The sequence below is a fragment of the Capronia epimyces genome (genome assembly GCF_000585565.1).
Source record: "Capronia epimyces CBS 606.96 chromosome Unknown aczIQ-supercont1.3, whole genome shotgun sequence".
Lineage (NCBI taxonomy): Eukaryota > Fungi > Ascomycota > Eurotiomycetes > Chaetothyriales > Herpotrichiellaceae > Capronia > Capronia epimyces.
Genome location: NW_006912906.1, coordinates 3724877 through 3752523, shown reverse-complemented (window position 1 = coordinate 3752523; position 27647 = coordinate 3724877). Strand labels below are relative to the sequence as shown.

General features: G+C 51.9%; 11 protein-coding genes across 11 annotated transcripts; 3 read left to right on the top strand and 8 right to left on the bottom strand.

The window, feature by feature from the left end:
• Nucleotides 1-2056: 2056 nt before the first annotated feature.
• A1O3_04601 (uncharacterized protein) lies at nucleotides 2057-2862 on the bottom strand (the record flags this gene model as incomplete). Its single annotated transcript, XM_007734729.1, has 2 exons — nucleotides 2057-2766; nucleotides 2829-2862. The coding sequence occupies 2 exons, from the start codon at nucleotides 2860-2862 to the stop codon at nucleotides 2057-2059; spliced, it is 744 nt and encodes a 247-aa protein (XP_007732919.1).
• A 329-nt stretch (nucleotides 2863-3191) lies between these two features.
• Nucleotides 3192-3752, bottom strand: A1O3_04600 (uncharacterized protein; the record flags this gene model as incomplete). The annotated part of the gene is made up of 1 exon (XM_007734728.1): nucleotides 3192-3752. One exon carries the CDS (start codon nucleotides 3750-3752, stop codon nucleotides 3192-3194), a length of 561 nt encoding a protein of 186 aa, XP_007732918.1.
• A 4238-nt stretch (nucleotides 3753-7990) lies between these two features.
• Nucleotides 7991-9157, bottom strand: A1O3_04599 (uncharacterized protein; the record flags this gene model as incomplete). The annotated part of the gene is made up of 1 exon (XM_007734727.1): nucleotides 7991-9157. One exon carries the CDS (start codon nucleotides 9155-9157, stop codon nucleotides 7991-7993), a length of 1167 nt encoding a protein of 388 aa, XP_007732917.1.
• A 779-nt stretch (nucleotides 9158-9936) lies between these two features.
• On the bottom strand, nucleotides 9937-11805 carry A1O3_04598 (uncharacterized protein; the record flags this gene model as incomplete). Its single annotated transcript, XM_007734726.1, has 4 exons — nucleotides 9937-10012; nucleotides 10079-11157; nucleotides 11209-11686; nucleotides 11753-11805. 4 exons carry the CDS (start codon nucleotides 11803-11805, stop codon nucleotides 9937-9939), a joined length of 1686 nt encoding a protein of 561 aa, XP_007732916.1.
• A 1142-nt stretch (nucleotides 11806-12947) lies between these two features.
• Nucleotides 12948-14362, bottom strand: A1O3_04597 (salicylate hydroxylase; the record flags this gene model as incomplete). Its single annotated transcript, XM_007734725.1, has 2 exons — nucleotides 12948-13634; nucleotides 13712-14362. The coding sequence occupies 2 exons, from the start codon at nucleotides 14360-14362 to the stop codon at nucleotides 12948-12950; spliced, it is 1338 nt and encodes a 445-aa protein (XP_007732915.1).
• Nucleotides 14363-14960: 598 nt separating this feature from the next.
• On the top strand, nucleotides 14961-16634 carry A1O3_04596 (uncharacterized protein; the record flags this gene model as incomplete). Its single annotated transcript, XM_007734724.1, has 1 exon — nucleotides 14961-16634. One exon carries the CDS (start codon nucleotides 14961-14963, stop codon nucleotides 16632-16634), a length of 1674 nt encoding a protein of 557 aa, XP_007732914.1.
• Nucleotides 16635-16740: 106 nt separating this feature from the next.
• A1O3_04595 (uncharacterized protein) lies at nucleotides 16741-18725 on the bottom strand (the record flags this gene model as incomplete). The annotated part of the gene is made up of 2 exons (XM_007734723.1): nucleotides 16741-18626; nucleotides 18674-18725. The coding sequence occupies 2 exons, from the start codon at nucleotides 18723-18725 to the stop codon at nucleotides 16741-16743; spliced, it is 1938 nt and encodes a 645-aa protein (XP_007732913.1).
• Nucleotides 18726-19153: 428 nt separating this feature from the next.
• Nucleotides 19154-21324, top strand: A1O3_04594 (uncharacterized protein; the record flags this gene model as incomplete). The annotated part of the gene is made up of 2 exons (XM_007734722.1): nucleotides 19154-20458; nucleotides 20512-21324. The coding sequence occupies 2 exons, from the start codon at nucleotides 19154-19156 to the stop codon at nucleotides 21322-21324; spliced, it is 2118 nt and encodes a 705-aa protein (XP_007732912.1).
• A 785-nt stretch (nucleotides 21325-22109) lies between these two features.
• A1O3_04593 (uncharacterized protein) lies at nucleotides 22110-22775 on the bottom strand (the record flags this gene model as incomplete). The annotated part of the gene is made up of 1 exon (XM_007734721.1): nucleotides 22110-22775. The coding sequence occupies one exon, from the start codon at nucleotides 22773-22775 to the stop codon at nucleotides 22110-22112; it is 666 nt and encodes a 221-aa protein (XP_007732911.1).
• An 880-nt stretch (nucleotides 22776-23655) lies between these two features.
• A1O3_04592 (uncharacterized protein) lies at nucleotides 23656-24900 on the bottom strand (the record flags this gene model as incomplete). Its single annotated transcript, XM_007734720.1, has 4 exons — nucleotides 23656-24114; nucleotides 24467-24564; nucleotides 24627-24808; nucleotides 24866-24900. The coding sequence occupies 4 exons, from the start codon at nucleotides 24898-24900 to the stop codon at nucleotides 23656-23658; spliced, it is 774 nt and encodes a 257-aa protein (XP_007732910.1).
• A 458-nt stretch (nucleotides 24901-25358) lies between these two features.
• A1O3_04591 (centromere/microtubule-binding protein cbf5) lies at nucleotides 25359-27010 on the top strand (the record flags this gene model as incomplete). The annotated part of the gene is made up of 3 exons (XM_007734719.1): nucleotides 25359-25470; nucleotides 25540-26555; nucleotides 26633-27010. The coding sequence occupies 3 exons, from the start codon at nucleotides 25359-25361 to the stop codon at nucleotides 27008-27010; spliced, it is 1506 nt and encodes a 501-aa protein (XP_007732909.1).
• Nucleotides 27011-27647: the final 637 nt, after the last annotated feature.

The window sequence follows — 27647 nt, the reverse complement described above, 5'->3', positions numbered from 1 at the left end:
GGTCCGAAACGCGCGCGCGACGGTGTGGTGTCTGCGGCAACGTCGGACACAACTCTAGAACCTGTCAAGTAGTGATTACTTCGTCTGAAGAAGAGGAATTTAAGTAGTTACAAACATTTCTATGCGTTGTGGTTGCGTGTAGGTCAAAAATGTCGAGGTGGTCGGGTTGAGGTGTTTCACTCGCTTGTCTGTTTCACTCGCTTGTCTGTTTCACTCGCTTATCATGCACGTTATAGCTAGTACTACTACTATATAATGTAGTACTAGTACCTTGCCTTTTAGATTAATACTATATAATGTAGTACTAGTACCTTGCCTTTTAGATTAATACTATATAGGCGGTACCTCTATATTATTAATACTAGTAGGTACTACTACCTACTTAATATATATATACACTAGATAGTACTAAGGTGCGAGGCCCCTAGCGATCAATTAGGGTTCGATCTATAATCGATTAGGGTTCGATTAAGGTTCGATGCTAGATCAAGGATCGTACCTCGATCACTATAGAGATCACACCTTAATCAGTAAAGAGATCAAGGATCATACCTAAATCTCTATAGAGATCACTAAAGAGATCAAGGATCACATCTAAATCACTATAGAAATCACTAAAGAGATCAAAGATTACACCTAAATCACTATAGAGATCATTAAAGAGATCAAAAATCACACCTAGATCACTATAGAGATCAAAATCACTTTATACTTAGAGAATTTTAAAATTTTACTTTTTACTAAAATAAGGCTATATTATTAAGACTACCGAAAATATAGAGTAAATATAGTAGAAAAGGTATAGTAGCCTAGTAGTATAGGCCTCGCTTTATTAATAAAATACGAAAAAAAAATAAAAATTCGATGTTTAGGCGAGTTAAACCCACGAGCTTTTTTTTTACTAGTTAGTATAGAAGTGTTGATCGCTAAGTAAGGATCGATAGACGATTAAGAGAAAATTAGTAGATAATCAATAGGTAATTAGGTAGGTAATCAGGTAGGTGATCGATTAACCCGTGAGAAAATCAGTATTTTAAGCCTACGATCGTCTAATCGATCCTTACTCGATCACCTATTAATCACCTACCTGATTACTTATTGATTATAGTCCTGATTGCCTATCGATCTCTACTTGATCACTTATAGGAGGGCAGGGTAGTATATAGTATATAATATAATCAGTATAATACTATGTACCTAGTACTTAATATGTAGTATCTATATACTATGATCTAGTAATCCCTACTTGATTATAAGATCATAGACTTAAAATACTAATTTTCTTAAAAATTATATATCTTATACTACTATTCAGACTATTAGACCTGCCGTGGCCGCGCCCTTAACGGAGGTACCTAGTAAATTTAAATTTTTTATATTTTATTTATAAAGCGACGACTATACTACCTCTACTAAGGTGACCTCCTCTAAGTGATCGACTAAGAGTCTAATCTAGGTCTAATCTACATAATCTAGGTTTGATCCGGGTTTGATCCGGGTTTAATCCGGGTTTAATACGGATCGAGCACGGTATAGACACGGTATAAACACGAAATCAATACGGTAGTAACACGGTAGTAACACGGTATCAACACGGTAAAATTACTAGGTAAGGCTACTAGGCACTAGGTACCTCCTACTAACTAGGTAGTACCTAGTACTAGTATATACTAGTAGAAAAGGTATAGTAGCCTAGCGGTAGTTAAATAGGTACGAATAAAAAATATAAAGTCGATGTTTAAACCTACGACCTTTTTATAGTACTTCTTAATTAAGTATAGATTAATATAGTAGGTAGTCGATAGGCGATTGATAGATAATCAATAGATAATCAGGTATATAATCGATTAGGATCTGATCGACCTTGAGAAAATCAGTGTTTCAAGCCCGCGATCTTCTATCGATCACCTACTTGATTACCTATCGATCACCTACCTGATTATCCATTGATTATGATCCTGATCGCCTATCGATCCTTACATACTTGATCACTTGTAGGAAGGCAAGGTACTATATAGTAGTATGTAGTCTTATGTCTCTTATGTCTCTATAAGCTTTACCACGGTACAGTCCCAGGCTCTCCGCAGACCTTCCCAACATCTTCATCTCGATCTCCTCGGATGACTGAGGCAACACGTTCACCTCCAACATATGGTTCGGGAGCGCCTCTTTGTCTCAGCTCTTCGGTGTTCATAAGGTTGGTAGCATTCAAGCCAGGATCAGCACCGAAGACTTTAAAGTTCTCCTTCTGTAAATCAATCCAGTACGACACCATCAGGAAATTCAAGGCTGCCTTGCTAGAGCGATACGGTTTTCCGGCTCCGATGTGGTGGCGAGAGGTTGGGTCGGCTAGGATTGAGATGGATCCTGTGCTAGATGACACAAATACAAGTCGTGGTTCTGAAGACTTGCGCAGGGCCGGGAGGAATGCCTCGGTGGTGCTCACGACACCAAAAAGATTGACCGCATACACCTCGCGGAAGGCGTCTCTCAAGACTGGGTTCTGGCTGAAAATGCCAGCGTTGTTGACCAAAACATCTAAACGACCATATGCTTGGATGACTTCTTCCGCGGCCGCGTCCACTGATTTGTCGGACGTTACGTCGATTTGAATGCTCGAAACAGTGCCTTTAATTGGGCCGGACTGTAGCTGCGCGACAGCTGCCTCACCCTTCGCCACGTCTCGACTGCCCAGCAAAATGTGATATTTCTCAGACGAGTATACGAGGTTCTTGGCCGTCTCGAAGCCGATGCCGTTGTTTCCTCCTAATCAAATATGGATCAGCATGTTGAACACTATGATCGGGGAGTTGTAGGTAAGCCCTAACCAGTAATAAGGACAATGATCTGAGGTGAAGCCATGACTGATTTTCTCGGGCCAATGCTTATTTTTGACTGCAGTGATCTCGTCGGTTCAGCAGCGAAGCGAGTACCATACATAGTATATGTCCAAAGTACATACTAGTATGTACGGATATACAGGCGAAATCGGAGATAAGAGTCGCAGTGGAGGTAAAGGGTCCCGTTCCATCTCTTAAAGCCGCTCTATTTCCATGAAGTATGTAATCTTGCAAGAGAGGGTGTCAGGCTTCGAGCAGCAGGTACTACCGTAGGATCCATTATCAACTTTGTACCGATGCTCGTCACGCGACGCCAAGCTTGACAGGCGTGTACAGAGGCACGGTGCGGTCTCACTTCTTCACAAGCCCAGCTTCCCATGCAAAGGACGAAACAAGCTGAGCCTGTTTTTCAAAAACCTGCAGAAGAACTCCATGAAATTCTGGTCGGACGTCCGTGCAGAGATCTTCCAAGACGACGAGGCTACAATCCATATTGGCTGCCTGTCGGACGGTGGAAAGAACGGCGCCGCTTGAAGCCATCCCGGTGATAACCAAAGCGTCTATATTAAGACTCCGAAGTGTGATGTCAAGATCGGTTCCATGAAATGCAGATACACGGTGCTTGGTTATGATGATGTCGCCTTCTAATGGGGCAACCGCGGAGTGGACTTGGGTTGATGTACTTCCTTCCACGAAAGAGCCCTCTTTTGAAGCTCTCACGAACGATAAATTTCGCGGACTGATTTCCGGATAACCAGGGCGGAACCCTGTAGTAACATAGATGATCTTGATGTCCGCCTCCCGCGCCGACTTGATTGTCTGGGCGAGACGTTCCAGATAGGGATCTAGATTTTCGAGGGCTGGGACGATGCCGTTCTGGATGTCCAGGACTAGGAGAGCGGTGTTTCCCATTGTGTTGAGTGCTTGGTCGAGGGTTCGCTCTAGGACGGCTAGAAATCACAGTTTAGGACGTGTTGAAGGGCTGCTGGGAAGTTATATGAACTTCAAATTCAGGCCCGGGTTGTGACCCATGGATGACTTGTGTAGAACTTTGATTGGTCAAATGACGTTCTGATGCCTGGGCCGGGGCCGGTGCGGGGGCCTGTGCCGGAGCTAGAACCGGAACTAGAACCGGAACTATCTTATCGTTCTTGCATAATTTACCAGTACATTACAATATTCGCCAGCAACAGATTTCGCAGATGAGAATAGAAGCATACGTCTGGCCTCGTACCAAATGGAGCAACATAGGTATCTCGGAGAATTCTTCTCCCCAGAATCGAATCTCGAAAAGAGCCACCAAGTACTTCAAGTAGTACTAAATCCCGAACCTGCCGCCGCCGAGCATACGAGTGGAAACGAAGATACAAATGGCAGGAGCAGAGAGACACATTGAACAGCAAGTTCATATTGCTGTCACACAAGACGCTCTTTCTCAATTTGGAGTCCGAGATAAAGAGAATGTATCATCAACCGCTTCGCCCATCTCTGCAGAGAAACTACTTTCCAGCCCTCAACTTGATCGCCAAACACTTGCTTGAGCGTCACTACTACCAAGCTAGATCTTCAAGGATTGGCGCCGACTTTTGTGTGCGACCAGCCTACATTTTTTGCGCAGTCATCTACTGTATGTACCTTATCGTGGCCATCATCGGGCTTGCCGTCAAAAACACTGCAGTTACCCCGGCGCTGATGGTGCTTCGATGCTTGACAATGCTGTTATGGCTGACATTGTCACTTCGTCGAAGCGCTATACATCGCCTACACGAGTGTCGCGCCGAGCGTTTTATTTCACCTTTTGGTTCCTGGCTATCCTCGCCGCTACAGCTTTTGTCCGCTCAGAATGTGACGGATCCGGGAAGGGAAGCTGAATTGGTCCCTGGTCACCACAATCCACAACAAGGGAAAGGCGGCATGAGAAGGCCCAGCCCCAGTCCATGGGACAAAGGCTGACGAATTAAAGCAGGGCCGTCGTCTCCGGACCCCGAATCCACTTATGATGTTCAAGTCTTTCCCAGAAAGAACGCGGACCGGCTCTGCCTTATCTGGTGATTGTGTACCAGAGTCTGGCTTCCCACTGCAGTCCGCCAAGATATACGGTGCAGATCGCTCTGCTCCATTTGGGTGCGGAGCAATAACCACCGCTGTATGCATCATTCACTCGAGGTTTGATCAAGCATCATGCAAGCAACTTACTAAGCTGGTCTACACCGACTTTTTCATTAAGCGGCCCGCCCATCCTTTTCGTTGGTTCATAGTAGTACTGTAGGCTTTAGCCAAGACTCTGAAGCATTATGTAATTGATCCTACTAGGTACTTTGTACGACTAACAATATATATGATTACAGTCTCAATACAGTGAACTTACTAGTATTAGTACTATACTATAGTATATTACTACTTATTGGTGTACCTATTACTGTATATTGAAACACTATATATATTAAATTTAAACCGGATTGAAACCGGATTAAAACCGGATCAAAATCGGATCAAAACTACCTATGTAGATTAAAACTACTATATATATACTAGGTATATTAAAGCGATCTAGTAGTACTAGGTACTACTTTTATATACTACTAGTACTATCCCCTAGATCGTGGACGGCGCTCTATGCTTCAGAACGCCGATTTTTATAAGAAAAGTCGATCATGTAGTAGATAAGAAGATACAGCGGGGGCCTCAGCCCGCTGCCGCGTTGGATACTAGTATGGATGCAAGGATTGTCGGACACGGGACCCGATGTGATTCCTTTTCCGGGCATTTCCCCTTCCCTAGGAAAATGTCCAGGGTACAGGGTTGAAAGGTCGACCAATTACCTTAAGCGCTGAACAGCTTATCAGGACAGCTTCTGTAGAGCCTTGTACATATGCGCGGCGTCGTGCACTGCATGTGTCTTGCATGAACACGCAGCTTGGAGCCGGCCCATGATAGGCCTACTTCGAGTCTGTGACTGGGAGATTCCCATCCATTCCATGATCTGGAGGATTGAGAGAATTCGCCTCAATTCGTCGTACAAAGCCCTCCCTTTCCCCCTTCCCCAGATGTGCAGAGCCACCTGAGGTATAAAGCAACTAGGGGAACTGCCCTCGTTAGTCCTGCGCACAACGTCTCGTCCACTCGCTCGTTGCAAGATCTTTCCTAGTCACCTCACCATCCATCGGGCGTAGGGTACCACTCAGCCACCATGCGTTTCCCATCCATCGTCGTCGCCGTCGCCGGCATCAGCACGGCTGTCGCTGTTGCCATTCCAGGCAATACTAACGCACTCGTGGGCCGGAGCGCTGTCTGCGGTGGAAGCCTCGCTGCACTTTGCTGTGCCACTGATCTACTCGGCCTCGCTGACATTGCCTGCACATTCCGTAAGCTCACCATCTTCTGAAATTGAATGCTGAATTCAGAACAAAGTGCTGACCATCGTGTCGGGGAAAAGCTCTCATTCAGCCCGCGAATGTCGGCAACTTCACGTCCATCTGCGCGGCAATCGGTCAACGGGCTCGATGCTGCTTGCTGCCTAACGTGAGTCAAGTTCCTCCAGTCCTGAATATAACCATGCACCGGTGGTGTTCGAGCCGTTGACTAACTTGTCCATTCCATCAATAGCTCGAGCATGGCCTCATCTGCACAAATCCTTCGTGAATGCTTCACCATCCAGCTTGACCAGGCCAAGAGACACAAGGCCCATGAAAGGAAAACAATCCCATTTTCTCACAGTCATTCTTTATTTTGCAAGGTCGGCGCTGCTGGCGCCGCAACATCGTCTCCGCAAACACCTTCGAGGGGGGTAATGTAATGTTGTCGACTGGTTGTTGGAGAAAATCGGGTTGGAAGAAGCAAGTAGTGTTTGCAAATGTGTCCTGTTAGTATAGTACATAGTATACGAATAGTTCCCCTCTCGAAACTTGCCAACGAGAAGGTTTCATTCAGCACGGTGACCAGGTGATCGATCTGTCATCATTGCACTCGAGGACGGACAGGTATGTCCATACCGAATATTGCCATACCGGACAAGAGTCTGCGGAGCTGGTAACAAACAGCACAAGTGGCTCCGGTTGCGAACATAGATCAGGTGCTGAACACTGGCTGCCACCTCCAGAAGCATGGTATGATCTTTCAAGTGCAACAGCAGGGCCTGTTGCAGGGGTACGTTGGCAGTTGTCTGGTGAGTTCGAGTTCTCCCTTCCCGGGGTGGCAGGCAGGGGGCACTGTTTTCACTTGGAGTAGATCATTCATCGTTCCCTAGATTCCAACCAAGATAAGATACATGGCACAGTCGTAAAACCGACAACTCCCCCTTAGGGAGGTTCCCCCAACATGACAGCCGTAGACCAAAGCATCATAGGTATCGTCGTAAAGCCCATCCAATCGGCGCACCGAGGTGGTGAAAGAAAACAAAATCCGTCAAAGGCATCGCTTCATAAAGCAGCTGTTAGGCACAGAACGTAACCCAATCGCCTATTTAATATGAACATCACAACTGTGATATAACCCTTCCATCCGTCCGTAGATGTAACGGAAACGAATGAAATGCACCCATTTAGGGCATACTCGTTTGAACAAAAATGTCGTCTCACTTTCGTAGAGACGTTCGTTTGGTTGCGCCTTGATCAACGTACATGGGCCGGCTGGTCGTCGGGGCAAAAGACTGGTGAACCTCTTTTTGAGCATCGGAGCGCCGCTCCGCTCCTAATACACATCGTCCTCAAAAGGGTGCGTCTTTTGAGGTCTCGTCATGGTCGGAAGATGCGGGGTAGATCAAAAGGCATAGCGCGAAGGCGAATGCCGTCGTAAGTAAAGCGCCCAAGAATGAATTAATGTGGAAGCATATACTGCAGGACATGAAAGTGACCGGTCAGCTCAACGCTAAATTCAGTGGAAGGCGGATAGTATTCCGGATGCAACTTGTAGGACGGGGTTCATCGTCACCGGCGCTTGGGAGCACAAGGGGAGATTTCCAAAGGGCTACTCTTCAATCGGCATCGTAGGTACCCGTCCTCAAATACGCATAGACGTAACGATTGTCTCATGGTCTTTCGTCGGATATTCCATATACATGGATCATCGGAGTGTTTACACCATCTGAAGTGCAAGTGATACCTGACAGGGGTCGAACGGGAGGAGTTCGCCGCAACGTTTGCGGTTCCGGCTCAGGATACCCTGGCGTAGTCCCGTGGGTTGTATCGGTACTGCTGCAGCGCGGGTGACGAGCTAGGATTCGGGTCTGGTGTCGACCCAGGCGAACGCTGCGGTGGACCTGCTGAATGGTTCGGAAGAGATCCGTTGCTGGCGGGTAACTCTGCGACAAAGGATCGTTTGTCGAGGCCCGGGGAAGCCATGTTGCCGCTTTGGTCGTAGGAGCTTGGATGCGAACTGACGGAGCCTGCGTAGCTTTGTCGGTCCGATGCACTGCTGTTGTGGAGCGGGAAATTGCTCTGGTTGGGTGAACTGGCTGAGAGTTCGGAGACGGTCTGGGAGAAGCGGTTGGGTAGAGCCAGCCGCGTCGACTGCTCTGCCACGTAGGACGTGCTGCCGGGCATTTCGATGGCGAGGCCCTGAGGAGGCGCGAAGCTGTTGGTCGGATTGTTGCTGCCATACTGGGACTGTCTGGCGTAGGCGGAGGAGTATTGGTACCCCGGCGACATGGGAGGCTGTGGGATATGCGGCTGGTTCGGGGACAGGAGGGATGGGGAATAGTGCCCCGACGAGGACTGGAATGTCTGCGACCTATCGGCCGGGTTCATGGTCTTGAGTTTTCCGTCCTCCATCATGGCGCTGAGCTGTCCCGAGTCGATCAGCTCGGCTTTCTTGACCAGGCGGTCGACCATGATCTTGGAGGCAGCTTTGAGCTCCTTCTTGACAAAGGAGATCATTGCGGGATTGCATTTTATTTCTATATCCTCCCTCAGGTAGAGTCCCTCGGCAGGCGCACCACTTCCCAGTTCCCTAGACTCGGGAGGTTCACCGGGCTGGTTGCCTCGAATCTGCCATTTGTTGCGGATGTCCACCCCCATGGGCGCATAGACGTGTGTCTGCAGTCCCCATGGCATGTCGTGGAACACACCCTTGAACGATATCTTGCCCGACCCCATCCTCCCCATGCCCGGCACATATTGTATCCGTTCAGTGATCTCGTACCAGGTGGAAAAGTATTCGTCGGCGGGTGCATTCTGAGGAGCCTTGATCGCGGTGAAACCGAGCACGAGCGGGTTCAGTTCGATGATCTCGCCGTGACTGTGCAGCATGTCGATGGCCAATTGGCGGGGAATGTGCGGGGGGATCGGGGTGATGTTCGCGTAGACAGATTTCTTCTTCATGTCGAGGGTGGTTAGGTTGGCAGAGGCAGGGAGATGGACGGACTGGCGCAACCGGATTAGAAGGTGCCTGGGAGCGTTTCCGACACGGAAGTCGAAGCTGGAAGGCGACAGATACTAGTATGTCAGACCTATGCAGGAAGGAGTGGCTGAATGGTGACTAATGGGGGAAGCTGACAACCCGTGCAGGGATGCGATGGCGATCGTGAGGCCGAAGCCGCGGGGTAGGACTCGACAGAGGACGCGACGATAGGGCGGCCAGGCTATCGCAATGCCTCCGTGCAGGTTGACGATGTCAGGAGAATGTTCTGAACGGTGGGATCAGATGTAGCGCAACCCAACGACGTGGGCGCAGTAGTACTATTAGTAGTACGGAGTACGGATAGTTAGTAGGATACAGTAATCCTAATAGTGGGTATAAGGCCAACCATGGTGTGGCCGCGATTATAGCATGTATCTTATGTATACTACCACACAGCCCCCAGCCGTGCGGAGTCGACGCCAGCTGCCTATAGAGTATTTACTGAGTCCATAATTTGGAAGCTTGCGGCGCAGATGGTGGGCCTGAGTTCGTCGGCTACAGTGGCGGAGTCGTATCGACGGAGTAAGCAGCAAGGCGCCTCACAATAGTATCTCATTTTCTAGTCGCATCTGGCGCGTGTTATTGACTCTCTGCTTGACTCTGTTCTGTCTGATCCGCCGCTCTCGGATGGGAGGATCCCCTGGAACTGGATCTCGAACCGGACCTGGGGAAGATAGTGGTTCGACCATCTTCGCTACTCCTAGAAGTCGTCGTTCATATACCGCTGCAGCCATGCGTTTCTCCCGATCCACGATCGAATCTTCTTTCCGAAAATCCTGTCTCCAATGTCAGCATGGTGCATTCAAATTGCGTGGGGAGGCTGTAGTGGTCAATTTACTCACCATAGTGGAATGGTCAAGGAGCACACAAACAAGAAGAGCCCCCCTAGGATGCAGAACACCTGCAGAGCCCCGTCACTTGCCAGCCAGTTGTTGACGAAATAGGTCAGCCCAAACGTGAGTAGATTTCGTGCATTGATAGCTACAAATGCCTCCTCGTTCAGTTTCGGGTAAGAGTCGATCACATAGCTAAACACACATGTCGCTGCGAACGCCAAACTCATGTTTGCAAGGCCAAAAGTCAGGACCGGCCCCGCCCAGTGTGTCTGATAGTGGATGGTTGCCCCAAATCCAAAGAAGCCCACAGTTCCCAGGACAATGACAACTATGATGAGAACCAAGCGAAATTCGGGTTCATAGATGCCCTTGTTCTTTTTCGTCAGATAGAGGCAAATCCAGTCGTTCAAGGGACCCGAGATAATCTCTCCAATCAGTGTCAGAATGAACGGCGACAAGCTGATGAGGCCAACCTGTGACACTGTGAAGTTGTACGGTGGCGCCACGAAGATGACTCCATTGACGACACTGAAAACGACAATCCAAGTCAGGGTGGTGCCATATATCAAAAAGCCCCAAAAGACGGCCGGGTAGAAAAACAAGATCATCGGCCGCGTGAAGATTTTGAACATGGGCGCGTAGCTGTGTCGCCCGGTAAAGATGCGCAACGACTGCCAGTATGTCAACTTGGGCTCGGCCGAACCCTGTGTCACGGAATACGAAAGGTGCTTGTCTTTCTCGCCACGAGCCTGGGAGACATCGTGTTCGTGGGCCAGGGCCATGTGGACGTGCTCGGCTCCAGCCTTCTCCTCGTCGCCCCTGACTGAATCTTGCACCGGCACAACGACCACCGCGTCACGACGGTAGGCGGTCTCTGGGACTAGAAAGAGGACGGCCAGCATGAGGACGCCGAAGAAGATGGCGCACACTCCGAAGGTCCACTTGTATCCGTCGTATTCGATAATGTAACCACTGACCAGAGCGCCACCAGCTATCCCGGTGAGAAGGAACAAGTTCCACACCGCTATGCGTGTAGCTCGCTCATGCACAAAGTAGAGGTCGCCTATCGTGCATTGAACCAGGACCTGGTAACACCGGTGAGCATCTTGTCGAACTCGCCCCAGTCAGGTACTCACCTCGTAAGGTGCCATGCCGACACCCGAGATGACTCGGCTTGCCAGGAACGAGTTATAAGTCTTGGCCTCAGCACCCCAGACACTGCAGGCGAACATGATGCAGATGGCCAGAATGTAGATGGGCCTTTTCCCGTATATCTTGGCCAGAGGGTTGGTGAGAAATAACCCAAGGCCGATCGTCAGAATGAGCCATGCCGTAGACTGAGACAAAACCTCCACGGAAATGTTGAGCTGGGCAGAGACCTCGACGAATCCTGGTGACAGCATAGGTCCGAAAGCGCCCACCACGGCAGCAGAGAGGCCGACAATCAGAAGGATCATTTCCTTCTTCCACTGAGGCCAGTTCAAAGGGTCGTTGGGCGAGTCTGAAGGCTGAGGGATCAGGATGATGTTGGAGAATCTTCCTTTTCCATGCTTCAAAAGCTCTCGAGGTACTTCGCTATACTCGGGCGGCAAGTCCTCTTGGTCGCTCATGAAGCTGCAGCACAGTAAGAGTAAGTCGCTGGATGGCAGAAGGCTCGCTCGGGGGGTCACGCAGACTTACGCGGTGCCAGGCACCACCTCCAGCTTCTTGCAGTCAAGGATTCCAAAAGGCATCTTGCCGGAGCAGGTATTTCCGTATGCGAGCAATGTAGGCAGGGAAACCAGCACGGTAGAGGGGGTTGATTTAAATGCAACAGTCTTAGACCAGCGATCAATATTAAATCATTTACCGAGTCTCGGCATCGGCTAGGTGCTAGCAGGGGCCTGTTTCTCCATGATAGTCATGCGAGAAGGGAGGTTCCCTCTTCCGCCTAGTGTGAAAGTAACTTTTTGGTTCGGTTTATGAACGTGAGTTGCATCCTCTTGGCTGCAGACATCACACATGAATCGAACTGGAGCATCGTGAAGGGCTGGAGTTGGCGCGAATAGGCTTGAGATCACTTGTGTTGACGTTGAGTTGGCTGGGACAAGGCGGCAGCGGAATATTCCCACTGAGTCGGGTATTCATCGTACGGTCCCAGACGACCCTGCTTGAGAACCCCAGGTCTGCCCCGGATTCGGTTTACCCCAGCCACGCCATTCGGGGTGAACGGGGGTTGGTAGCGCATACCCGCTCATGGCAGAGTGGATTGCAGTTCACTCTGGTATCATGAATATGTCTACCTTCTCTTGTTGGCGGTGCTCGTTCCGATGGCCGTATAGGACCGCTCGGCAGTTGACTGGAATTGCAAGAGATGTAGCGCCTCTGCATGTCTTGTTGTCGACCTCTCCAGCTCCAGCCCCTCTTTTGATCCTTCGAGGATAGGATTAAGCCAGCATGGATGGAGCTGTAACCGAGGCTCAGGGGGAGGGTTCGGGATGAAACTTCAACTTCGGCTATCTCGAGGCCAGATTTGTCACAGCATGGGCGAGAAAGCAAATCAGCGGGAACTGTAGCTGCAGCTTTCTTGCTACAGCCTCGTCCCCTCGAGTGGACGGAGACTCGACAAACCTGGAGATCAATGTTGCCGTCCGCACAGAAATGACGGCCTCAGTTGTCTAGCGGCGTGGCGGTCACTGTACGGAGGATGGAGTACAGGGTACGGAATACTGATGTTCGAGTGTCTGTGGTGCGAGTCGATTGAACCGCGTCACGTGGCCGGTGATTTCCTTTCCTGCCAAATGACAACGACACTCAAGTTCTAGGACTCTATCTCATTGCATTCCTATGTGTATCCCAATCAGCGTGCACGTTGCCCTGTACCCAAGCATGTTGGTCAATTCCCTTGCGCTCGCACCGGTTGGATCCCATTCGTCTCTGGGCTCCGCCACGCTGTCGGTGGTGAGCTGACGGCTGTACCGTGGCTCAACTTCTTCAAAACATCCTCGACCACATCATACGCATGGGGTTCTGCATCGAAATCAAGCAACCATGCCTCCCGCTTGAGATGCAGCGACTTCGGGTCCTTCCAGATCTTGTCCCAATCGGCCTTGTGCCATTGCTCGCGCGTTGTGACCCCCGTTTTCTGGGCTCGGTGCACCCGCTCATACCGGATAGCCTCGTACGCCCGAATGCCCAGCGGTACGTTTTCTTTGCCCGCCTTCTCGAGGGTGATTGCGAGCGTCACTCCATCTTCCATGGACTGACTGGCCCCTTGGATCGAGGTGGGAAGGAAAGGATGCGCGGCGTCACCGATCAGCGCGATCCTCGCCTTGGGCGAGATGAAGGTTGGTAGCGGGTCGCGAAACACGAGCTTGTAGTCCACGAGCCGATCTGGCGGAGTGGCGTCTACAATGTCATGCACGACTGGCGCCCAGCCGACCAGATTCCGCCTGACCTCTTCTCTGTCCCCAGGGAACTGCCAGTCTTCGTCGATGTCGGCGTCGTCCTTGTGCGTCAACACCCAGCTGAATTCCTTTCCATTCTTGATGGCCGCTGCTAGGAAGTGTTTGTCTTCGCCGATCTGCGACTGGAAGTCAGCACTGGGGGATATATCGAGGCTCCGGTTCTGCAACGCAGGTTGAGAATGGAGGTGCTTACCCAACCAGTGTGCGAATCTCCATTCACCACCAGATGTTTCGTCCTCTCGTTCTTGGCAAGTTCATGGGAAGAGAACCACGTGCGATAGACGGCATAGCCTGAGGGCTTTGGTCGGTCCTCATAGCCCAATACAATCTTCCTCCCGGGAGATTTGACGCCTTCAGCGGACACCACACAGTCTGCTGCCAGTCTCTCTCCATTTACCACGACTCCTGCTTCCGAGTCGGTCTCGAAGTAGTCGGTGACATGCTGGCCGAGTCGAATGTCGATTCCCCTGGCTCTGGCATGCTCGTACACGACCAGGTGAATCTCGCCTCGGTGGCCGTTGATCCGTCTCCCCCATTGCTTGTCGGCGTCCCATGTTTGCCTGGTGGCAAAGTTCCCCTTCCAGTCGTGGAAATCCAGTCCCTCGCTATGGTGGCTGATAGGCTCGAGCTTGTCAACGACGCCTTCCCATCTCTCAAAGATGTGGCCCGAGTTGGATGCGAAGCTGATGATGTCTCCTAAGGGCTTCAGCTCCACAACCTTCTCCAGCAGTATCACCGAGTGCCCTTTCCGGTCACACTCGATGGCCGCGCAGAGTCCCGCGAACCCAGCACCGACAATGATCACCTTGATCCCGGACGGTGGCAGCCTCGCGTAGCTTGGCATCTTCAATGTCTGCCACTGCATGCGAATATCGTGGAATGTATTTGTTGCACTACAGCCCGACGAACCGTGAGACGAACTGTGGGAGACCTCTGGTTGGTTCTGTGGCTGACAATTGTCTCTCGATTTATTTCGGTCGAGACGACAGCATTCGTTCCTGTTCCAGTCAGACACTCCATTACCCAACTCAATAACTCTTACAAATTACAAGTCCTCACAATATCACTTTTCAGTGGGGGTTTCTCCGCGATGTCTCGACAGCACAACTGCCGAGCTCCAGCGACCGAGTTGAGCTGGCACTGCCGTGGCATGCGTGGGCTTTCTCCGCCTCCGCAATCCATTGTCGCCCCACGAGGCGCTTGCTGAAGCACTACTACAGTCCAATGTCATTGGTCATTGAGCGTCTGAATGCGACCATCTTCTGTCCCGCCTTGCCCTCAGTGATCCGGGGAGACGTGCGCTCCTGGACATGCTTTCTTGGAGACCGAAGACAATTCGAGTTCTGTGACCTTTCTGGCAGTGTTGGCATAAAAGACCTTCGGAGAGGTTGCCCTCTACACCTTCTTACGGACTAGTTGACCGCAACTCTCCTCCATCTTCCATGGCTTGGTCTACCGTCTTTATCGCCTGGTCTACCTGGACAGCCATCTTACTGCTAGGGGTCACCGGTGTCCTCATCCACGATGTGATCTTATGGAAGCGTATGCCGCCGGGTCCGCAGCCGTTGCCATTCATCGGGAACAAACTTGACGTGCCCCAGAAATACCCCTGGATCAAGTTCCGAGAATGGTCGCGCAAGTACGGCCCAATCTACACGGTCTGGTTCGGCCGGCGACCGACGGTGATCATTTCTGACCCCGTTGTCGCGGTGGACTTGCTCGAGAAGCGATCCCACAAGTACAGCTCGCGACCGAGGTTCGTCGTCATGGGCGAGATCTTCTGGGATATGTCGAGCATCCTGGCCCAACCGTACGGCAAAGACTGGTCGGTGCGGAGGAAGGCATTGCACAGTGTACTCACCCAGCGTGCCCTGCAGCACTACAAGCCTGTGCAGGAAGCAGAGGCAACTCGTCTATGCCAGCAGCTGCTCCAGCGGGCCGTGCCTGACGACCTCGACGACCTGCTCAATCGCTACACAGCATCAATCGTGTTTACTATTGCCTATGGGCATCGCATCGACAGCATGCAGTCGCCCATTATCCGCCAACGGATGAAGATCATGCACTGGAACGCCACGGTCAACGTGCCTGGCAGGTATTTGGCCGAGTCGTTCCCATTTCTCAAGTATGTTCCCGACATGTTCGCCCCGTGGAAGCGTGAAGTCAAGTCATGGGGGCTGGAGGAGGCTGCCGCCAACGCTCAGCTGCTGGATTATGTGCGCGAGGACATGGAGAACGCCAGGAAGCCCGGGGCTCGCCCCTTGCCAAACAGCCTGGCGAAGCAGCTGCTCGAGGCGCGCGCTGAGAACCCGGCGGCGTTCGCATTGCTCCGCAAACGTGATTTTGCCAGCTTGCCGTCTTCAGTGTTCGGTGCAGGGGCCGACACCACGGCATCCACGCTGTCGTCTGCAATCCTGGCCATCGTCACAAACCAAGAAGCCCTCGCTGCTGCGCACGCCGAGCTTGACGCCGTCGTTGGCACGGATAGGCTGCCCGCATTCACCGACGAAGCGGCACTGCCTTACATCCGGGCGCTCTGCAAAGAGGCTCTGCGCTGGCGCCCCGTCGCCGTGCTGGGTGGGACGCCGCACGCCAGCACCGAGGCTGATGTGTACCAGGGCTACTACATTCCCAAAGGCACCAACATCCTGGGAAATAGCTGGGCCATCAACCTGCATGAAGAATACTACCCGAACCCGGACCGCTTCAACCCTCTGCGATTTTTGGATGTCGATCCGCACGAGCTAGGTTACCTGCCGCCATCCTACCTGGCCAGTACGCGTGTAGAAACGGGCCGCCCGCACCCCAGCAAGCTCGGCCACAGCAGCTTCGGCTGGGGCCGTCGCATCTGCCCCGGCGCCGATCTAGCATCGAACAACCTGTTCATTGCGGTCGCCCGCATGCTGTGGGCCTTCGACATCAGGCCCATCAAGGGCGTCGTCTATGACACCTACAACTACACTGACGGATTCAACAGTCGTCCGAACCCGTTCGAGTGCGAGATCATGGTTCGCAGTCAACGGCATGAGGAAGTCCTGAGGGCCGCGTTCGTTGATAGTCAGGACTATCTGGAGAGTAACTTCCCGCTTTTCAAGGAGCATGAGATCGTGGTTTGAGAACATTGATCATCTGGTGAGGACAAGAGGGCCGCAGCACGGTTGATCGTGCTAGTACTCTGAATGTGGTTTGGATGTAAATAAGATGCGCAAGAAGTGGTAACGGTCACCTCGCGCCTTGCATCTTTTTGATTCGTTCTTCAGCAGCTCTTGCTCTCCGTTCCCTTTCGAGCCTCATTCTCATTTCGGGCGTCAAGCCTCTCACCTCTTCTTCACGCTTTTCTGCACCCGTCTTCTCAATGGCGGCAGCGAGCGACTTGCCCGCACCAGCTTTTCTTTCTAGCCGGTTTACATTCCGCTGCTCTTCTTCTTGCCGGATCTGTTCCAGCTCGGTTTGTCGTCGTCGAGCTTCAGCAGCGGCCGCTGCTGCTTTCTCCTGCTGGGTTTTTGCGTCGGCCTCTTCTTGGCTTAGGGGGGCCGGGACGCGCGCTGAGGACCAGTCGAAGGCGTTGTTCCCAAGTTGGTGACGGCCAATTCGGAACGCATCTCTCGTTTTGGTATCGCCTGCAATTTCATACGGCGTCTTGCCATCTCCGTTTTGGATAGTCGGATCCGCCTTGGCCTTTGTGAGCAAGGCCAACACCAGCGCAGGAGAATTGATCGCTGCGGATAGGTGTAGGGGTGTGGGTGCGTGGTGATGCTCAGAGGGGGGAAAGAAGATAAAATTCGGCGAGAGTTCGTTCTTGGTCAAATATAGCAGCACTCCAGGAGCTTTCGACCGCCGGATCAGTGCCTGTAGTTGAGAAGTGTGGAATTGTGCAGTCTCGTCCTCCTTGCTAACCTTTGGTGCCGAGGCTTTCGCTTTGGGCTCTTTCGGAGCAGCCCTCCCGACAGGCTGCTTTTCACTGGGCGGCTCGACGAACTTGCCCACCTTCAACCTTGTGAGCTCATGAAACGACCGGAGAAGTTCGGCTTGAGTGGCCCGACGTGTACTGAAAGGGAATCCACGTATACGTTTGTCATTGCTCTTTAACACCTGGCCGTCGTACGGCCCAAATAGTGTTCTCCTGTTTGCGCTCCCGGTGGCTCGAATGAAGAGCAACTCTGCGCTGTTGATCTTTTCTCTCCATTCAGTCAACACATTCCTGATATCAGCCTCCAGAGCCATCTCGTTATACCGCCGTATTGATGAGCCCGCCGAGTGTGCATTGCCCTTGGCGTTGTCGTTCGCAGATTGTGAGCCGCCTTGTTTTCGCCTCGTTGTGTATCGATGAAACGTTTTATGAGCCTTGACGACGGCGTGTCGTTCTTCTACTCCTCCGGGTCCCTTTCTCACTTCCGGTACTAGGGAGACAACCATGGCAGCGAAATGACCACCACCAATCATGCAGAGGAACCAGTGAGGATCGTGATGTGAAGGTTGAGTTGCATGTGATGGTTTTCCGCCTGTTTTCGCCATTGTCGGTGTCAGCTGTTTTCTGTTGATGATGTCTACTAACGACGTCGATGCATGTTCTTGTTCCTCGTTTGTAAGGATGGCCCGATACAAGCCTAACCCTACATCGTCGCCAACCTTTGGACTTGACAACCATAGGAGAGGCGCATTGCCGAGGCCAACTCTTTTTGTAGAGACTACATCATCATCTTCAACCTGTTGTGAAATCCTGGCTTGCTTCCGTAGAAGAACACTCAGTGTTGTATCTCCAGGCTTGCTCTCATCTTCATTTCCGTCCTCCGAGTCTTCGGAATCGGAGCCAGACAGCGATTCGTCCAGATCCCCGATCATCCTCACGAAAGTGGCTTCGTCTACAGGCGGTAAGTCTTTGACGCTCAATTTCAAATTGTAGCGGTGGAAATCGGACTTGACATGGAGCCGCTGATCTTGGACGTTGTCGAAGGAGACTCCGCACAAAGAACATGCGGTTGAGGTAGCGACGCTGTCATCGTCAGAAGCGGATTGTCGCCGCGATGACGAGTCTGGCTCTTCTGTCTTCGGTTGCTGTCCGCCCACAGGGGCAAGGCTATGGAGGAGTTCGGGGGGCAGATCGTAGACTACACGAATGTCAACGTAGTCCGGAGAGATGAAGGAGAGACTTTACCATAGAGGGGACGCCGCAGGAGTTGATGGGTATCATTTGCCTTTGCGGCCATCGTGGCTGCCACGCCCTCTCTGTGACGGGACCAACAAGCTTGCAAAGATCTTCCTTGTTTCCTCCTAGAACAAATAGTTGACGCTGTATGATGGCACAGGATGCCAGTCACCTACCAGTGGTCAGTGTGACTTGGCTCCGTCATAGTCTGGGACATGAGCGGCATGCATATCACGGGATTTCGTGTTTCGTGCCTGCGCTTGGCGCGTTGTCAGCCTTGCGCTTTGCCCGGATCAGGTACATAGTAGTAAAGCTGGCACCTTAGATCCATCACCTGGAGTACAACCATTTACTTGCGCAGCTGGTGCCTACTGCGCTCTGGCTCGCACTGTTTCACTCTCTGAATGTCTATAAGTTGCAAGGTGATCCTCCAAACCTCTCAAACCTGCAATTCTTCCTGACACGACCTCGTCGTTGACTGGTGCCAACATGCCTCGTATCAAAGCGCCCCCCCACGCCTCCACACTCTCTTTGACTGGCGTGGCTGTCACGTTCGCTTCGTACTCCCCCACCGCTCATACCTATTTTGACAGCAAGAACATCGCCCAGTTGAAAGCCGAGATTTCCAGATGCGGCGGACAGTACATCTCCAGCGTCGATCTGTGCAATCACCTCGTTGCCACTGAAGACCAATTCAACAGACAACTTCTTCGCGTCACCGAGGCACTGCGGAACCCGAATGTGACCATCGTCAACTATGACTGGCTAGCAGCATCCCTACAGTCAACCAAACCCGTGGCTACCGATCTTTACCTTCTCGGTACGAAGGGTGGTGGAGGCGGTGATGTTGATGCAGAGAGTGATGCAGACAATCCACTTACCCCACAAAAGTTGAAGAAGCCCTCGAAGCGTCCACGACAAGGTGACGAAGAGGATGATAATGATGAAGACCCTGTGATAACGAAGAAGGCAAAGCCCTCTTTTCCGGCAACAGCAACGGATGAACCTCGAAAAGATGCCCCAGCTCCAAAGTTAGCGAAAATCCACGTTCCTGTGGACGAGCTGTGCAACAATGCAAATCAGTATCGTGTCTATGTCGACGATAATGGCATCCCCTACGACGCTACTCTTAGCAAATCCGACTCGACTGTCAATAATAACAAATTCTACAGAATGCAGCTTCTAGTGCACTCTAACTCGGGCTTGTCTCACTGTTGGTGCCGTTGGGGCCGGGTTGGCGACAATGGCCTGTCTATGATGTTTGGTGACGGGACATTGGGATCTGCAATTCTTGAGTTCGAGAAGAAGTTCAAATCGAAGAGCGGCAACAAATGGGCAAACCGGGATCTCCCACAGTCGTCGTCGAAATACACTTATATCGAGATCAGCTACGAGGATTCAGATGATAAAGAGGTGACAAGTACCAAGCAATCAACTCCACGGAAAGAGCTTGTGACTAAAGAGCAAAGCAGCACAGTGAGCAAACTTCCTCCAAGTGTGCAGCGCCTGATGAGTCTCATTTTCGACCTTCAACTCTTCAACAGCACGATGGCCAGCCTTGACTATGATGCAAGCCGAATGCCACTTGGGAAGCTGAGCAAGAAGACCCTCCTCAAGGGCTATGAGGTGCTCAAAGACCTTGCTAATCTCATCGCGGATCCGGATACCTCAAAGCTCTTAGGGATACCTTACGGCCAGGCCATTCAGGAGAAAAGCAACCAGTACTTCTCTCTCGTCCCCCACGTTGTCAGTCGCAAATCTGTTCCCGTTTTGAACGATATGGATCTCATTAAGGTGGGTTTATGTAGTCATATGTGCAATTCGTGGAGACTAACGATCCCTTGTAGCGCGAGATCCAGTTGTTGGAAACACTGACAGATATGCAATTGGCGAACGAAATCATGAAGTCTGCAACAGTCGACAAGTACAAGCAGGAGAAGCTCCACATCCTTGACAGGCAATACCAAGGACTTGGAATGCGAGAGATGACCCCTTTGGATAGTGCCAGCGATGAGTTTCAGGAGATTGGCTTATATTTGCACTACTCAGTTGGTGGCACTCACGGCGTCAATTATCAAGTGCAGGATATATTCCGCATCGAGCGTGAAGGCGAAGCCGGACGACTCGACACATCACCATACGCAAATCTGGGCAACAAGAGTGATCGGCGTTTGCTTTGGCATGGTTCCCGCTGCAGCAATTTCGGCGGCATTCTCAGTCAAGGCCTGCGTATTGCACCTCCAGAAGCTCCTGCCTCGGGTTATATGTTTGGAAAAGGCGTCTACCTAGCCGATATGAGTAGCAAGAGTGCGGGCTACTGTAATACCTACAGTAGTGGTGGCACAGGGCTGTTGCTGCTTTGTGAAGCCGAACTGGGCAAGCCGCCACTCCGTCTGATCAATTCCGACTATGAAGCAGGTGACCGTGCAAAGAAATCTGGAAGCATTTCCACCTGGGGTATTGGCAAAACAGCACCACAGCGCTGGAAAGATGCCTCCTGCATCCACACGTCTCTGAAGGGTGTTCAGATGCCCGATGTCGTGTCAATGCCTCCAGGTCCGTCGAATGAACCGAATGCATATTTGCTCTACAACGAGTACATCGTTTACGATATTGCTCAGATCAAGCTCAGATACCTTCTACGGGTTCAAATGACTTGAAGACGTCCTGCTCGTTGCAGGCTGTATGCCGACCTGACAGCCTGGATGTCGGTGAGACACCTTCTGATCCTCAACTTCAGTGATTGGTGTTTGGAACACAACACATTGACAGGCGCAACGGTACAGGGGCAGATGGGATAGTCCACAACGAACAAAGGCCATCACGATCCAGAGCTAGATGAGATGAAGCCTGGAGAGCTGGGAGCTGTGAAGCTGGGAGCTAGGAGCTGGAGACCAAGGACCCATGAGTAACGCCACATTGGACTTGACAGTTGCTTCGTGTTCGGCAGGACATGGCTGATATGAGATTCGTCGATACGTCTAGTTTCAGACGCTACAGGCAGTAAGGGTAGGTAGAGAGCATCATAGCAGCGAAATGAACTTGACTAGGGCACATTTTCTGTTCGTTCTTGTTCTTCCACCGGGGTCTTTTTTTCCATCATTTTTGCTAATCTGGCTAATGATACAAGATCCTTCTATCGATTGACACTGTGTCACCCATGACCCTTCCAATGCATGTTAACCAGGCTGTTCAATCATACCAGTCGTGAGGGTGGCGTCCGACCCTATGGGGATGAGCGCGGGTGCGTACCATCTCGATTGTCTCTCGAGATTCAAATCCGAGCGCTTTCGACTGCAGTAAAATGACCACGCCACCAGGACGGGTACCTTCAGCCTGCGTTTCTGAACCGAGCACTGCTCCAGATGTCGAACCGTCCTGCCGATCTTCCTCCCCCTCGTGGGCACCATGCAAGGGCCGAGAGCTACCTATATGCAACCCCCATCTAGAACGCACGTTCATGATAAGCCGCTGCCCGGCCTCGGCGGACCACATTCTCTTTACGGGAGCTGGGCTCGCGCTTCGCTGCTTTCGCTATCACCCCTGGACCGGTTTGAAGGTCGGGGACAGGCCTGGCTTCACGCTTGTGCTTGTTGAAGATGCCGTCGATGATCAGAGTGGTCACGGTGTCTCCGTTGGCGTTGGCATTTGCCTTTGCATTGGCATGGTGTCCCTTTTTCCCGCTGCCGGTGCCCTTGTTAGTAGTAGTTGTCGAGGTAGAATTGGCCGTAGCATCGGCGGTGGCATTGGTATCGGCGGTGGCGTCGACAGTGGTATTGGTACCGGCGGTAGCGTTCACAGAGGTGGCCGTTGAATTGGCCACAGCCGAGACGTCCGTAGCATTGGCGGCGGCGACAGTACTATTTGCGCCTGCGCCAGTTTGGGCGGCACTGTTGTGCTTGTGATTCTTCCGGTCTTGCAGGGTGTTGCGTTTGTGGCCCGGAGGAACGGTGACGACGTAGGCGGAGACAGCGGGCGCGAAGATGTTAGGCACGACCACGAGGGCGCTCAAGGCCAACGAGTGGTGCATGTGTGGTGCCTGTGCATGGGCGAAGACACTTGGCAAGACAAAGATGGTGAAGGTAAAGAGAGCGGCGAGGAGGCGGGCCATGACTGGTTGCTTGAAAAGGTCGAAAAGGGACAACCTGTGTCCAGTTGAGAGAATAGAAAATAGGGAGAGTGAGGTACGTTAAACGAAAAGGCGAGAGAGTGAAAACCAGGGCCGGCCTGTTGTATAGAGAATGAGCTAGCACGGGGATAGAGAGCAAGAATGGTTGCAGCAGACGAATCCGTCATCTCATATAGAAAAAGGTCTGGTTGAGCATTGGGAAGTTCCTACGTTGCCTCGTTTGGGATCCTCGTCTCATCCGTGACTTGAGACCTGGATGAAATGGATAGCACCACTTTTCTCTCACGATTTGACCCTCGACTTTGCGGGTTGAGGAACAGCGAGCCGGTCTAGGCTCTCCACGGGTCAGACAACCGAATGCCCGTACTCGGTGATTTTCTCGGAGCGGAAAAGAAAGCGACGGGATGTGCCGTTGGGGCGAAGGGGTTGGGGGGCTTTGGCCGAGCGGCAGGGAGGGATGTGCAGTACCTGGCCCATTGAAGGCGCATTCATTGTGCCAAAGTCGACTGATGGTGCAAGTGATGAAGCATGATGAGTATGGATGCTGCCGTCACCTTGACACCACAGGAAAGGATTGGCCGGAGAGCTGGAGCCGTGAGACAGGGGACGTATCAGACGTGGGGGGCCATGACGAGGCTGCGCATCCCCGGTGGAGCGGAACTGGGACTTGAGGCTGGACGCGTTCCAGCTTGACCCCGGCCTTGGCAAGCACACCATATCTGATACACTGTGATAGAAGTCGCCGTCGTCATCATGTGTGGAAAATGGGTCAAGTAGCCTCGGTGGCATTGGATTATTTGCAATAGCTGATGGGCATCTCTCATGTCTCGTTAAGATTTTGTGTTGTACATATTGTCACATCTCAGTCTCCGCCAAGTCTCCGACCAGCGCCTCTACCACCCCAGCTGCTGGAGAAACCGCTGGCCCAACCTCTGCTCTGTTGCTGAGGGACAGGTCTTCCGGGTCTAAAGCTCGTACCGTGGGCGTGATGGGTAAAGGCACTTCTATCTGCTCCGAATAGCCGCCTGACGGCCGCTGGAGTTTGAATATAATTTCTGCCGCCTTGAAAGGTCGGGTACAACCTTGTGAGGAAATCGTACAGGTGCGCCGCAATAACTCCCATTGCCTGCTGCAAGGCCGCTTGTGGGCCGCCCATGACCAGGGTAAGTGTGAGCATGGCCCAGGGAAGCAGCTCGACTGGAATCTGGACAATGACAAAGTGGGCTTTCTTGCCACGGTTGTCTTGAGCGAAGGTATAAATGAAAGCAAGGAGGAGGGTTTGAGTAAAGACATGACCTCCCAGGACAAGTCCTCCGGTCCCCTGTGCCGAAGTTAGTCGGTGCAGCTCCAAGGTACTGATTGCTTCCTTGTGTGGAAGCATCATATGCTAGGTGCGATGTGGGTATGTAGGGGGCAACAACCACTGCCCGCAAATTGATGTATCACGAACAGTTTTTCTCAATACAGCCCCCACCATGCCTGCACCACATACAGTCCTTTTGACAGTTTTGCGAATGATGGATCTGTACGTACCGCAGGGGTAATCTCCCTCAGTTCCAGGAACCGCTTCAGCTAGGAAAATGCTGGGCGGGCAGATATGCGAGGTTTGAACAGAAGCAATGCGCCAAGAGATAGGAGATTCAAGAGATAGGAGGGAATGAACATCCACCCACCAAGATGACTGTAGCAACAAACACCACGTAGGTGAAGAAATCCCCAGGTTGACTGAATCGAGGGGAATTGAGTTCCAGTCCCAAGGCATAGGTATACACTTGACACTGTTAGAAATGGACCTCGATTCCAGAGAGATGCTAGAGATAGAGAGTGACGCACTGAAGTAGAGGTCGAAAATAAAGGAGAACCCGGCCCCAGTCAAGATAAAGGAGGATAGTAAACGCCACAGTTCCGGAGGAAACTTAAAGATCCATGGCGAGTAGAATACAACGGACATGGGATTGAGGAGACCTCCGTGGACAAGAGCAGACTCTGCAAACATGGCTGCCACAATCGTCCTGCTCAGCGGTCAGCTAGCTGCCGGGCGAGCAAGCAGGGATGAGGGAGAAAGTGCTGACCGAGTGACCGGAGGGGCACTCCAAAACCTATCCATGATGTCAAAACCACCGCTCATCTCGAGATCAGGTCTTTGAGGACATGAAGCAAAACATTTGGGGAGAGGGGAGAAGCAGCATGCGCTGTGGAAGTTGAAGTTGACACTCTGTTCCAAGGAAAAAAATAAGCTGCAGACAGAAGAAGACGATATGCCAAGAGCCATAGGGGGCTAATCCCAACACGAACTAGTGTGGAAATTCGAGCAGCTCCGCACGAGTCTCGTGAAAATGAACTTTTTCTAACCCTGCCTTTGCGTACCTAGTCCATCGCATTTCTTTGATCGTAATATATCCAGCTCCCACTCACCCACTCACCCACCGTGTCTGGCGCCCTTCTCTTGGGATCGTACTTGCCCAAGCTGCCTTTGACCGCTTCTACGCGGCTCAACCCCCGTGGGAAATCGGCCTCAACGCGCTCACGCCAGCCGCCAATTCCCCGGGACATCTACTCGCCAAAATGGCAAAGGTCGAGAAGATTGAAGAGGGCGATTTCAGCATCAAGCCTGAAAATGCCACACCTGCGATCCCTACCTCAGAGTGGCCTCTTCTCCTCAAGAACTATGATAAACGTGAGCACTAAGCAACCACAACCACCCGCAACCCTGGTCGGCAGTGGAACTAATCTTCCTCTCCAACAGTACTCATCAGAACCGGGCATTTCACTCCTATCCCTTGTGGCTGTACACCGCTGAAGCGCGACATCAAATCCTACGTTTCCTCCGGCGTGATCAACCTCGACAAGCCCTCGAACCCGTCCAGTCACGAAGTGGTCGCGTGGGTTAAGCGAATCCTGCGAGTCGAGAAGACCGGCCACAGCGGTACACTCGATCCCAAAGTCACAGGATGTCTCATTGTCTGCATAGACCGGGCCACGCGGTTGGTCAAGTCCCAACAAGGTGCTGGAAAGGAGTACGTCTGCGTGATCAGGTTACACGACCGGCTACCGGGCGGCGAGGCACAGTTTGCGCGAGCTCTGGAGACCCTGACGGGTGCCCTGTTCCAGCGACCTCCTTTGATCTCCGCTGTCAAGCGACAACTACGGATCCGAACCATCCATGAGAGCAAGCTCTATGAGTTCGACAACGATCGCCATCTCGGCGTCTTCTGGGTGAGCTGCGAAGCCGGAACCTACATTCGAACTCTGTGTGTGCATTTGGGATTGCTCCTAGGTGTTGGCGCACATATGCAGGAGCTGCGACGAGTACGAAGCGGAGCTATGGACGAATCCAAGGGCATGGTCACCTTACATGATGTCATGGACGCACAGTGGGTGTTGGACAACAACAGAGACGAATCGTATCTACGCAGAGTCATCTCGCCTCTGGAAAGTCTCCTTACGACATACAAGAGGATTGTCGTCAAGGACAGTGCAGTCAATGCCGTGTGCTATGGCGCAAAGCTCATGATTCCTGGTCTTCTCCGCTTCGAAGCAGGCATTGAAGTTCACGAGGAGGTTGTCCTGATGACCACCAAGGGAGAAGCGATCGCCATCGGTGTCGCACAGATGTCCACCGTTGAGCTTTCAACCTGCGATCACGGAGTCGTCGCCAAGGTCAAGAGATGTATCATGGAGAGAGACCTGTACCCTCGACGATGGGGCATGGGTCCCGTGGCATTGGAGAAGAAGAAGCTGAAGTCTGATGGAAAACTTGATGTAAGATGATTCACCCCCCACACCCGGATCTATGGTGCTCTGTTCCTGCAATATTGGATACTAACAAACCTCCTCAGAAATATGGCCGACCCAACGAAGCCACTCCAGCGAAATGGGCTGAACAGTACACCGACTACAACGCCCCGGCCTCCGCAGAGGGCACAACCGCCGCTCCGGTGAAGGAGAAGACCTCACAATCAGACGTCCTCGCCGCGCCGCCCGTGGCTCCTAACGGTGAAACCGCCGATACCATGGACCTCGACACCAGCACCGCAGCCGTGGCCACGCCCACAACCAACGGCGACGCCTCGAAGGACAAGAAGCGCAAGAAGCACGATGGTGAGACGCCCGAGGAGCGCGCCGAGCGGAAACGCAGGAAAAAGGAGAAGAAGGAAAAGAAGGAGAAGCGGAAGAGCGCGGCCAGCAAAGCCGACGACAGCGACGATAGCGAGTAGAACTGCTACGTTCGCGTCAATCGGTGAATCGGGTCTGGTCGCTTTTCAAGTCTTCCGCTTCCATCTTCGCAACCGTCGGATCTGCCTTGAGGAGTTGATGCGTGTCATATGTTCTGGGCCGGTTGTGATAGTGTGCTAAATAGTTGTGTGGGCTACGGAAACGGTTATGGACATGCAACTGGAATCGGAAATGGCTGGCCAGTCGAAGCTGGAAAGAGTCGAAATCTGATAATAAATGACTTGCCACAGTCTGGGGCCTACATGGCCGTCCGTCTTCCTCCATCTACATATCCGTTGCGTAGTTGTTGTCCATGCAAGTGCAGCTCATGAGTTCAATCAACCCCGATCCTGGAGCAGGTATAGATGTATCTGTGTATGGGAAAATTGAAAGGCTCATCAGACATAACGACAGATTCACGGCATAGCAGGTAAGTTCATCGTCGCACTCGCTCACCTATTACAGTGTTTAACCATGACAGTCCATGTATCAAAGGCCGACGTAGGAAATGACCGCACTCAGCCGGCTCGTGCTCTCCAGCCTCATCACACGTGATCACACCTCTTCCATCATACATGCTAGATAGCTCACGTCAGATCTCACCGACTGCCGCAGTGGATGAAAAGTGACTGAAACCCC